This window comes from Agelaius phoeniceus, chromosome 5 (assembly GCF_051311805.1).
Source record: "Agelaius phoeniceus isolate bAgePho1 chromosome 5, bAgePho1.hap1, whole genome shotgun sequence".
NCBI lineage: Eukaryota > Metazoa > Chordata > Aves > Passeriformes > Icteridae > Agelaius > Agelaius phoeniceus.
In genome coordinates this window covers 44,055,458-44,068,649 of record NC_135269.1, presented here as the reverse complement: position 1 = coordinate 44,068,649, position 13,192 = coordinate 44,055,458, and the positions used below count along the sequence as shown (strand labels likewise).

The following is a 13,192-nucleotide window of genomic DNA, read 5'->3' as shown; positions in this document are numbered from 1 at the left end:
ATCATAAAACTCTTCCATTTCCCTTTCATTGTAGAAAATGTTGGAGACCTTAGCAAGTCTTGAAAGTTAAGTTATATTATAGTGATTAATCTTTCAGAGGTCATATATAGAATAGAATATCCTCATTTGAAAGGGACCCAGAAGGACTGCTTCTGGCTCTGCACTGTACAACCCCAAGAATCACACCATATGCCTGAGAGCATTGTCCAAACACTTCTTCAACTCTGTCAGGCTGGTGCTGTGACCACTTCCCTGGGGAGCCTGTTCCAGTGCTTAACCACTCTCTGGGGAGAAACCTTTTGAGGTGTATAACATAAATCTCCCCTAACACAGTTTCAGGTCATACCCTTGGGTTCTGTCACTGGTCACCACAGAGCAGAGATCAGTGCCTGCCCCTCCGCTTCCCCTCATGAGGAAGTTGTAACTGCAATGAGGTCTCTCTTCAGTCTCTTCTTCTCCAGGCTGAAAAGACCAAAATACCACAGTCACTTCTCACAGGGCTTCCCCTCAGGGTCCTTTACAATCTTTGTTGTCCTCCTTTGGACACTTTCTAATAGCTTTATATCTGTCTTATAACATGGCCTCCAAACCTGCCCCCAGCACTCGAGGTGAGGAGCAGAGCAGAGCAGAGCAGGACAATCCCCTCCCCTGCTTGGCTGGTGATGCTGTGCCTGTTGCACCCAGGACAGGCTTGGCCCTCCTGGCTGCCAGAGCACTGCTGACTCAAATTCAACTTCCTATTGACCAGGACCCCCAGGTCCCTTCCTCCAGCACTGCTTTCCAGTATTGCACTTCCCAGTGTGTTGGGAACAGACAGGGTTGCCCTATCCCAGGTGCAGAATTTGGCACTTGTCTTGGTTAAACTTCATACAGTTGGTAGTTGCCCAGCCCTCTGATTTGCCAAAGTCTCTCTGCAGGACCTCTCTGCCTTTGAGGGAGTCAACAGCTCCTCCCAATTTAGTAGATGATTCTTAGTTTTGAATATTTTTTTTATTACTCTTTAAGGAAACTTTCTATCCTTACAACACTGAAAATTGAATAGTAGAATTGGTTCTCACGGGAAGACAGCTATGCTGGAATGGTTTTCATGTGGAAGAATCAGAAGTCACTCATAGAATTCTTCACATTTTGGATTCCTTTATATATTTTTTTTTAGTAATTCACGTGCTTGTGGCACCAGCTTGTTGAATACAAATCCAGGAGTGTGCATGGGAAGAGGGGCAGTGTGTTTGTAACAGGAGATTATCGACAGTCTGCAGTGCACAGAGTAAAGACACTTGCAGTAATCATCCTGATTCTAGCACTATTGCTTTCAGTTTGGGCTCTAATGAGCCATGCTGTCATAGCCATTTTCAAGTGACTGATGGTGGGTACAGATAACCAAGTGAAAAATTCCTTCAAATGCAGCTCTTCCTCAGCTGGGGTACCACACACTACCAAAATTTGCATAATGATAGGTAAGAGCTTCCACATTTCCAGCATTATCTTGTCAGCTGAAATATGGCAGTGGAGAAAACTGTGCTTGGGTTGATTCAGGCAGATTATGCTGAAGGGCCTACACTTGCAGTGATTGTATATTTAAATGTATGAAGGCAAAATACAGAAAACACCCTGCAAGTTGAACAAGTAGAATGCAGATACATGTGGTGTTTGAAAGGCTTAGGCTACCTTTTCCAATCTCATACCTGTAAACTGTTTGCCAAATTACAAATTACTAAGAGTAAGTAGCATAGCAAGGTTTTTATATAGGTATTCATAGTGTTGCCAGGTTTTAAATAAGTATTATTATCCTTATTCTGTTTTGTACTATCAGCTAGTAAGTTGGATTCAGTGCTGTCATTCTGAGATGAACTTTTTATACACATTTTATACAATTACATGGAGTTGAGGTAAAAATTACATTGTAATATCAAATATAAATAAGGTATTCTATTTTAGGTAGGTCAGTCAAATTTAAAGTAAGAAAAACCAATAATGGAGGCTTAAATATAGAGCATTTCTGTTTTATTAATTTAAGCCATTTTAAAGGCAAAAATATACTGTGAAATCTTACTTTTAGGCTCTTATTTTTCTTTTTTAACAGGACTGGGAGTTTCCACATTTTATGGGTGATGTTGAAGTGAATCTTCCAGGCTTGCCTTCAGCACACATGCAATTCAAAGTACCTTATTTCCAAAAGATACTGAAAGAGGAATATCACATACACATAACAGGTAGGTAATCTTACAGATCCTGACTCAGTGAACTGCTTCTATGTAACAAATGTATGCTACCATGGTCTTAAACGTGTATTTTTTTGTGTTTGTCCCAGACTTTTTCTGTCTCTTTATCTGTCCATATCCATATTCTCCATATATAACCATCTCAAGGAAATGAGGAACCTGTATCTTACAAATCAGAGCAGTCTGCTATTTCTCACGGATTTCAGCAACTTCTTGTGACATTAAGTAATACATAATGTAACTTCAGACATCTTTTATCTAAAATTGCTCTCTCAGGGAAATTAGCAGCTTATTTCATCTCCAAATCTCTTATGCTTTCAGATGCCTTTGCTATGATTTATGCTAATATCTTTTTATAACTTCGGTCATTCTCATCTGGCAAAGGCCACTCATAACCCTGCTTCCATCAGTCATCTAACAAGAAGCAGACAGTTAAATAACCTCAAATAAAATAGAATTGCAGTTATTGAAATGGATGATACACATAGATAAAAAGTACCTGATCCTTGCATACTGTGAGTCAGTATTTTAATAACAGTAGGGAATGAAAAAGAGAAGGAGGTTAAATAGGGATAAATATTTTGGTTTTACCTTCAAGCTATACAAAAGGAGTATAGCTCCTCTCTCTACATTGAGAAGAGATGGATAATAATGGATAACAGAAGAATGCAGGTGTGAATTGGCAGGGGTCTTTAACTGCTAATATAAAAAGTCACAGCACATGACGCCACACAGAAATAAAATAGATGAGGGCAACCAAGGACAAGCCAAAAGAAACCCCTGCAGACCAGGGACAAAAGGAGCATTCAGAGATGATACAAAGATAAGGCCAAGAGTTAGAAGGTGAGTCACAAGCTCAGCAGACAGCTGAAGCAGAGGGAAGAAAATGTGTCAAGAAAAGAATGACACCAGCACTGAGCTGAGGCAGACTGAATGAAGCCTCAGAAAGAAGTGTTTTCAGCAGAGAATGCAGAAATGAGATTAAAAAACAGAAAAAAAGATAAAAATAGTGCAGAAGGTACCTGTTGGCTATTGACTGAGGGAAGGCAAATGGGCCAGCAGGAATTACAGATGGAGGGATAGAAAGTTTTCAAAATTGAAGGTAGGTGTCCTGCTGGAATGCTGACAGAGAGCAGCCAGCTAACGAGGAGAAAGAAGAGCTGGTACATATCTGAGGGCGACCATTTGAGCCATTAGTGGTTTATGGAACAGGATAAAATAAATGATGACCAGTCAGTGACTAGAAGGTGTAGGGTGAAAGGAAATGTTATGTGTACATGATGAACACATTTTTCTCTCCCAAGTGAGCAGAAAGAGAAAGGAGCAGAGGAAAAAAATTAGTTTAAGCATCAGATATTTTATGTGAATTACAGGTATGGAATTCAGGGATAGCAAAAATGATTTTTTTTTCCTTTTTCTCAAGGTAGGGAATTAAATTGGAGGGGCTCAGTCCCACAAGGTTCCCAGATGCCAGACTGCTATTCCATTGTATCAGGAAAAGTAGTGGAATGGATGCACAGAGGAGTAGGAAAAATGGCTGAGGCATGGTAGGTTGGGCTGTGTCACCAGATACAGAACCTTGGCATATAATTAATGGGTGATAGAAGAGGAATTGAAGAGCAAAGAACAGTTTTGAATTGTAGAAGAGACAGAGACATAGATGATAATCAGGGATAATCAAAGAATAAACAAGAGCAAAGAACATAAATTAGTGATCAGAAATGCTATCAGTAGCAATGCTGCTGTTTGAAAACAGGCCAACCAAATAAAACCAATATTTATGCATTGTAGTCTTCTGCAGAGACGACTGGAATCCTTTCTGATTTTCTAGTGAGAAGGCATTCTTTTAATGAGGATGAGATAATGAATGAGGGCTGAGGAAAATTTTTCCCTGCTCAGCATTAACAAGATCCATTTATTAGATTCACTAGACAAATCAATCCATTTGACTGCACATCACGTATCCTGTCTACTGAGAGCCTGTTTTATCTCAGAGCTACACCACCCTTTAGGAGATCTAATAAACAGCCATAACACATGGCACAAGAACCTCCCTTTGGGTAAGTTTTGCTTGAACCATCTGTTCTTGCCATCAGTTCTTGTCTTAGGTTAGGGCATCATGTTGGATAATTTGCAAGCTCTAGTGAACTGTCTGGATGTGCAGATACTTGAATAATCTACTCAAATCGAGGTGTAGAATATTTGAAAAGAAAAAAAAACCCCTAATTATATATATTTTTTTATATATATATAATCAAGATTAATATAATCCAAATGATGGACATGAATGCAACTGCAGCAGGTGACATGGGGGTAGAACAGTGGTAACGACAGGGAGCCAGCTTTATTTAAGTCCTGTTTAATACACAGAATCCAGAATGTTAAATTTAACCATAGGACTTCTTTTAAGTAACAAGCAGGAAATGAACACTGAGGCCTGAAAAGCATTTCTTTTAGTACTAGCTACATAGATAAATCCAGGCTGTAAATCTATGACTTGTGCTCTAATTTTTAGAAATTGGAAACCATTTTCTCCCAAGTAGCAAGAAGAAAGAAGGCATGGCTGAAATAACATTTGCCATCCTTTTCCTGGCAGAATTTATTCTTTATTAGTTCTTACACAGTCTGTTTTAGACACTGTTGATTGATATAAATAAAAGCAATCCTATTCAATATTGTTTGTTCTAATAAGCAATGGTCCCACAAAGGAGCAGCTCTAAGGAAAGCAACATTCCAAGGAGTCAAGGATTTCAAGCCACCATTCTGTTGGTTTGTCCTTGATGGCTTTGAGCAAGTTCTATATGGATGAATAATTTCAGTTACATGCTATGTGTTGCCAGCTCTCCTGACTTTGTCACAAGTCTTAAGACAGTTGCGCTTTTTCTTCTTTTTCTTCTTTCTTTTTCTTTTTCTTTTTCTTTTTCTTTTTCTTTTTCTTTTTCTTTTTCTTTTTCTTTTTCTTTTTCTTTTTCTTTTTCTTTTTCTTTTTCTTCTTTTTCATTATGTTGTCTTAAAGATTTATCTCCTGAATACAGTGAGTAAATGAGAATTTCAGCTTTCATAAAATTAAGATCATGATTGCAGAGAAAAAAAATTAAAATTTGCTTCTGCATAATTCAGTGTCTAAAAAGGCAGAAAAATACAACTATACAAGGTATATTATTTTAACCCATGATACTTTAATAACATACTTCCTTAGTCCTGACTTATGATTTCTTAATGTTGTTGACAGTAATAGTGAATTAACATCTTCTGACTCTTCAGTGTAATTTTGAATTTATTGTGAAAAGCTATCTTATTTTTACTGGTAAGTGAGTACCTCATTTTACTCTCATTTCTTTGCAGCTAGGAACTCCTTGCAATACTCCTTACTGAGTATTAAATATTTTCATTCTGTTTTGATAGCCACTTTTTTTTATGAACATTGAAAAAAAACTTGAATTCCTGCATCTGCTTAGCTCATCTGGATTTCCCTTGACAGATGGTTCATTGCAAAGTGTGTGTTTTCCTTTTTAGGCTGATGTTTATGAAAATACATAGTCTATCCTAGTTTCTATAATACCCAGGGAAATTTGTAAAACTTAAAATAAATTTTATTCAGGTTCTTTTGTGATTAAAAGACACTGGGTAGGGGGCCTGCCTTGTACCCTTTAATGGCAGCATTGGAAATCCAAGAGCATCTACTGTCAAGTATGCAGGTAATTTTCAGAGTGAAAATGTTACAATTTAGGTATCAGAAGAAATGGGAGATTTCTCTGGCTGTTTGTAACGTGTTTGACCCAAGTACCCTTCCACCCAAAGGAGAAATTGTCACCCTCATAGCTGGGGAGTTACCAGCATGGCTGGCTTGTGGAGTTAAACCAACAGCATTGTCGAGATTCAGCCCAAGCTTACACAGAGTAGCCCAAGGGAGTCTGTGGGCAAAAATAGAAAGGTTAGAGGTAAAACCAAAGCTGTCCATGCACACAGATATGAAAGAACCTCAGAGGATTAACATCTTAGATCAGCTGTGAGTGGTCTGTCTGTATGCATGTATCTAGCTAATAACACTAATGTGACAGAAGATAGGAAGAACATTTCAAATGTTTTACAGCAGTGTCTGTGTGGTTTTAGACACAAATTATAGTTGAGATAGGAGTCTAAAGCAAACATGTCCTACACTAGCCTCTGGCTGTGGTTGCACAGCATGAGGCTGCTTGTGTCTAGCCTTATTAAGTAGAATTTTCACATTACCTCCTGACCTCAGCAAGGTTCCTGAGGACTAGCTTCTACATGAGATCCTTTCATTGGGAAATGAATGGTCTGTTCCAGAGTGGGCATACAAAGATAAAACTGCTCCAGAATCAGCAGCTGTTTTGGAATATTGGGATATATTCCAAATGTTGTGTGGAGGATTGCCCAAAAATCTTGTTTGATGGTGAAAATATGTGAATTTCTGGAAAAGGGAAAAATGAAAATCCATACTTCTTTCAAAATGAGAAGACCCCTGGCATTCATGTGCACTGCACAGTTGTTGAGCTTCAGCAGCACGGGGAGATTGTTTCTAAGCAGAGTTCTGTACAGGCTGATGTTCAGAGCATGGTCTTATGATGCAGGTCCAAGCTGCCACAAGTGGAGGTTATTGTAGAGTCAAAGTTTCCTTTCTGGTGAGTGTTCCAGCCAGGAGAATACAATCCTCTTCAATAGACATGCTTTGTCAGAAAACAGGAGTGAATTTTCATCCCCAAATACTGGTTGTAGTCTACAGTGCCTATAAAAACATGTCATGTTTTGCATCACAGCCTGACAAGGACACTAACACTCTTGGGTCCAATTTTTATTTTGGAAGATCTTTGTTGCATCAAATTGCAGTATTGTACGATGTTTCCAAATACACCAAATCAGATTCCTAACTTTCCAAATATTATGTGCAGCATGTAAAGGGTCAGGGCTGTGAAAGTTATAAAGTTTTTAACCAAATCAAGTAGTGCATGGCTGAATGGCACAACCTATTTTCCCACATGACTTTCTTCATTGTTAACTTCATTGAAGACTGGATAAAATTCTTTTCAGTTTGACGAAATGATTACTAGCCTTCCAGTCTTTGAGAGTTTATCCTATTACATCCTTCCATTTCAAATGTTGTCTTTGAAAAAAGCATTTTCCATCCAAGAAGGGCTAATTGGGGTCAGGTGTATGTCAGTATTGCCACACAAATTTCATGGAAGTAGGGTCAGCCCTAAAGCAGTAGTAATACTAATTCTACAGAAGCTGGGTAAGAAACAAGTTAAATGACTTTGTAGTGTGGAGCTCCATCTTCCCTTTTCACTTTTTATCTGGAATGAAACTTGACATTTTTAAAAATAAAATTAATATCTATACAGTTATAATACATTTGTTATGATCCTTTGCAAACTTACAAAATTGAATTTGTTCATGCACAAGATCAAAGGTTATGATTGACTTTTCATTTACCTAGCTTATTTCCTATATAGGCTTGATATATGACTTAAAGTTTGCTATGAAAATGATTATGCTAAAATTAAGTTGCAATAGACAATCATTTAATATACATACATTATAAACATTTAAGTTATAATTTTAAAGGTTGGGCAATATATTAAATCTCTGTATAACCACATATGAGCACAATGACATCTTTGTGCTCCAAAACATCACAGATCTAGAAGGATGGCTGGGTTGGCTTCTTTGACTGTCATGCTAGCTACCACAGCAGTGAATACCTGTCTTGGAGAGGGATAGATGGCAGAGGACACGATATTCTAGAAAGAGGTAAATACTTTCTGTAAGTACCCAAGACAGCACTAACTCAGTCATTTTGTTTCTAAGGACATTAATGCAGCCCTTGGATAAAGGGATTATTGAGTAGGAGCAGAAAGATGTCATTGTGTTCATATAAGGTTATAGTGAGACCGTTACTCATACACAGCCTTTGGTTCTGGTGACAACTGTATTCAAAAGAAAAGGAAAATTTATAGAGCTCATCAAGCGTAACAATGAAGCAGAGGGTGAGAAATTTGGCTGAGAATAAGAAATTTAAGGATTTTTGAGGAAAATCTGCTATAGAACAGCAGCTGTTCTCAGTCAGCTAGCTGCCATTTAGACATACAGGTGGCAGTTCATCCTCACTAAATGGGATGATGGACTTAAGTGGTTTGTATGGCCCACATGCACCCAACAATCACAGCAGCTGAGCTCAGGGCTTAGTTTCTGCCTGCCTAGCTCTGACTGGGAGCTGAGGGAGGGAGTTTCAAGTTCATACTTTCTATGAGACAGGAACAGTGTATCTTTCTATCAAACACTCAGCATCAAATAACTTCTGAATCCTTTTTCAAAACATTTTCAGACAGTGAAAGTACGAAAAGTAGTGATATTATCACTGTGTCCTAAGAAATGATGGTAAGGTAAAGAAGAGTCATCTAATTGCCCAGCTGAGGAAAAAAACAAGAAGTCAGCTACTACATTCTGCTTGACAACAGCTATTGATCAGTGAATCCTGTGTCTTTCTGTTGAAAGACAGATGTGATGGGAAAAATAGAAACATTAAATAAATGGCAAACATCCACAGGAAACATCAAATTACATTGTATTGTTTGTTATATTATTTCATACTTCAGCATCACTTTCAGTCTCTTGGTGTTAAATATTATTTAATGTGGTGTTAATAGTCTGAAAAGATAGTTTTCTTTAACATGTCAATGATAAAATTGACAAAATCACAGGGAGAAATCATAGAATGGTTTCAGTTGGAAGGGATCCTAAGGGATATTTAGTTCCAGCCCTTCTGATGTGAGCAGGGATACCTTCCTCTACACTGGTTTGTTCAAAGCCTGTCCAACTTGACTTTGATAGAGGAGTTATTCAGGAATGATAGGATTGTCTGCAAGGTCTTTTCAGTTCAGTTTTGTTTGCAAGCAGTGACAACTGTTCAACATGAGAGAATAACAAGAGAATAAATATTCTTGTTTATTTTCAGTCTATTTAATCTGAACTGAAGAGAGCCATTAAACATAACTCCTGAATACATGAAGTTAGTCTCCTTACCCTCCTGAAGGATTCTGGTTGGACAGTTTGAACACACATACTTTCAGGAACTGGAATCCATTAATTCTGTGCAAGTCACTAGCCTAAGTAATTTGATAGATCCTATGATACATTTTCTTTTTCACTTGAAGCATACTTAGATATGATTCCAGCAAAGACCATGATCATTCATCACCAGCAGAAACATTCCTCCATGTGTTTATTTTCACTTAATGCTGACATGTAGATTTGCCAGGTTCTTGGGTGATGGCATTCATCACTGCACAGGTGAGATCTTAACATATGTCTAACTAGAATGTAAGATATGCTTTGACTGTGAAAATAGTATAATTTGTTATGTGTATTCATTGACACAGATTATAAAAAAAAATAGGCTAGACTTGGAAGTCTACAATCAGCCCTTGCTATTTCTCAACAATCTCACTGTGATTCTATAAATCACAGTTTTTCTGATTGCCCATACCTGAATATATCGACACTCCATAGTTGGTATAGCAAATAACATAAGTATATACTCTTAAAATGCATATAGTTACCAACCTCAAGAACCTCAGTCACTTCAGTATTTTTTGGAATATAAATGGTTCTGTCAAATGTGGCCTTTTTATGGAAAATTTCCATGTGAATATTTTTAAAGCTGTGAAATTATTGCTTTTTCTAGGTTTATTGCTCTATAACACATCACCTAGCGATCTAATAAGCTGGTCACTTACAAACTGTAATGTCAATTGAATAGTTCTACTTCTGTGCTTGTGCTACAAAATTGTTTTGTGTTCAGACCTAATTGTGAAATACTAGGGAATATTTAGCATAAATGTGACTGTGGTGGAAATTTATTTATTAAATTTTATTTTTTAATATTTATACATTTATTTATTTTATTAATCTTTACAGATCAATAAAAATGAACTTTTTTTTTTCTCTGAGTATCTTTTATGTGTAATGGCATTTGTACTGCTTCTAAAATGGATATATCAGATGACAGAATTTTCTTTTTCCAAACAGGCAAATGGTTTAACTACGGAATTATCTTCCTTGTTTTAATCTTGGATCTAAATATGTGGAAGAACCAAATATTTTACAAACCTCATGAATATGGTCAATATATCGGTCCTGGACAGAAGATCTACACAGTGAAGGACTCAGAGAGCTTGAAAGACCTTAACAGAACTAAGTTATCTTGGGAGTGGAGATCCAATAACACAAACCCTTTGACGAACCGGACCTATGCTGAAGGGGACATGTTCTTGCACAGCAGGTTCACAGGCTCCAGCCTTGATGTCAAATGCCTGGCTTTTATTCCAAGTTTGCTGGCTTTTGCTTTGTTTGGTTTCTTCATCTGGTTCTTTGGGCGATTTCAGAAAACTGACCAAGGCATGGAGAATTTGGACAAATCGTACACAAGAATGAAACGAAAGTCACCATCAGATATGGGAATGACACGAGAAAATACACAGGTGTTAGAAGAACCATTGAATTTTCAAGAACCACACCTGGTATCCATAAAATCAGACTTAAGTGAAATAGTTTTTAATTCTTCTCTTCTAACTTCTGAAAACTTGAACGCACAACTGAACGAACAAGACAGCCCTTTACAGCCAGTACCAGAGTCCTCTGTCCCTAAGAATAATCCTGTGACATAGAGGAAAATACCCAGGAAAATCAGTTTAAATAAGCAGTTGCTCTAAGATTTCAGTTTTACCTTTTGTAAGTTAAGATTTACATAGTGTTTAGAATAAGAAACTCAACCTATACCAAGAGGTGCTCAGCATGCTTTTTCTAGGAATTTTGGTTTTTATTTGTATTATAGTATGTGCCTATTGTATATCTAACATTCCTTTATAGATTGCTTCCCAAAATTGCACAAGCTATTTATTAATACATTACCTTAACTGTACAATAGTGTATTAGATGATTACTTGCAGGTATAAAATTCTACCGTGGTGGTGCCTTGAGACATTAAACTGTTTTTTAACTCAACACCAGGTGTATAGCACAGTTCTTCTCATTTGCTTTGCAAAATTTTTTTGTATACGGTTGTTTCAAGTGTCATTTGGTGTCTTGACAGAGGAGAAAAATATAGTTATTCCTAAAGGTTTTCTGTTAGGATACCACAACTTGTCTTTGTTATTTACTCATCTGTGAAGTCAGAGATTTTGATGACCAGACTGCAGAGAAGCATGGTGATTACCTTTTAATTTTTCTGGCTAGCGGCCAAACACAAATACAGATTTATTATGCAGTAAACAGCAGAGACATAATACGACATGGGTCACTAGTTGTGAAAATATGAGTTTCTCCATCAGTAATAGCAATTATGTGATAATGCCTAATTATGTTTTTCTTAATTAAAGATAAACTGCTCCTTGATTTAAAGTTTTGCCCTTCACCTTTTAGAAACAGAGGTGAAAATACATGGTTGAAGCAACTCTTTCCATCATCACACCAACCTCATGCAACATCAAAGAGCCAATGGAGCGATTGTAGTTAAGGACACAAAGCCCATTAAATCCAGCATTTTTGCAATTCTGTGCAGATATGGCCAGGGTATATGTGAAACACAGTGCTTGTAGTCTAATTTCTCCAAATACTGAAGAAATATTGGAGGTTTTTAATTAACATAAATTAATAGTTAAATTTTATTGCACCTTTTTTTTGTCCTGCATTTGTTATCCATGACTATTCATAATTTGAAATCAGAAACAGAGGGAAACTTGGGTTTTTGGTTTTTTGAAGGGTACTTCGTAATGTGAATTTCTTTGCTATATGATCAAACTATATGCACTAGAGAAATCACATATCTACAACATCAGAAAGACTCTGATTTGCTTCTTTCAGTTCTATAAAATTGTTGTTACAAGTTACCAAATAATAAGTAATTTTTAAGACTGAATTATTTCCCTGTCACTTTCTGGTGTTGCTGTATTTTGTCTTTGTGACTTTTTTATCTCTGTTGGTTTTGATCTATTTGCTTTTAAGTTTTCAGAATGCTGAATTTAGCATGCATAATAGAACTGTGCATTTATTAACTGTCACTTGAGAGCCAATTTTAATAAACATCATTCAACAATTGTTTATTATGAGGCAGGAACACACTCTGTCAATTTTGCAGTTTTTCAAACCATTTTACCCATGCATTGCCCTATTTCAATTGACATTAAAAAAGACAGACAGCATCACAGTAATGTCAAAATCTAATATTTTTAATGAAATATTTAATGTTTTATCAGAAAAAAAATTGTAATAATAATAATTTTTTATCAATTAAAAATTATGGCTAAACCCAAATTTATTCTCTTTTGCCTACTGCAACCTATAAACTTGTTTAATTGACTTACTATATAATCAAAGACAAGCCATTAATAAGTAATGATAAACCAGCGTGAGATCCTGCTTGTACTATGTAAGAACTGATATACTGATATATGACATTAAAACAGCATTTGATCTCTTAAGTAGTTACAGAAATAGCTGTTTAATTTTGCAGATACATGCTTCTCTGTATGTTTTGGACACTGTAAACCCAAGTACTGAAAATCTCTCGTTAACTCATTTCTCTATTTGTGCAGAGTGTAGTTAAATACATGAATATGTAGGCAGAAAAATGAAATAATTACTTGAACCTTACAGCCTGCATGATTTCTTGACTCTGAGGAAACATTATTAAGCAACTGATTTCACAGCTAAAATAATTCCTTGACCTCATATTGAGTTAATGCTTTTAAGGTCATTATAAGCCTTCATGAAAGAGAGAAAAACATCAAGTAATCCTAGATTTTGCATGAGTATTTAAATAATGGCCAAGCATAGGGATTGCTTATATTATATATCATTTGTAAGAGGTTTAAAGATTCAGTATAACCACTCACCATGGTCAACTCATCTAGTTAATTAACGGAGAAAGGTCTTAGTCGTGTAGGAGTCTC

General features: G+C 36.5%; 1 protein-coding gene across 3 annotated transcripts in view; it reads left to right on the top strand.

Moving 5' to 3' along the window:
• TMEM117 (transmembrane protein 117) overlaps window positions 1–11,246 on the top strand; it is a 181,103-nt gene extending 169,857 nt beyond the window's left edge. For all 3 annotated transcript variants that reach the window (XM_077178889.1, XM_077178888.1, XM_077178887.1), the window contains exons 7-8: window positions 2,084–2,213; window positions 10,272–11,246. In XM_077178889.1, coding sequence (XP_077035004.1) covers window positions 2,084–2,213; window positions 10,272–10,909 — 768 coding nt within the window. In that variant the 3' untranslated portion in view covers window positions 10,910–11,246. The remainder of the gene's footprint in view (window positions 1–2,083; window positions 2,214–10,271) is intronic.
• The last annotated feature ends 1,946 nt before the right edge of the window (window positions 11,247–13,192 follow it).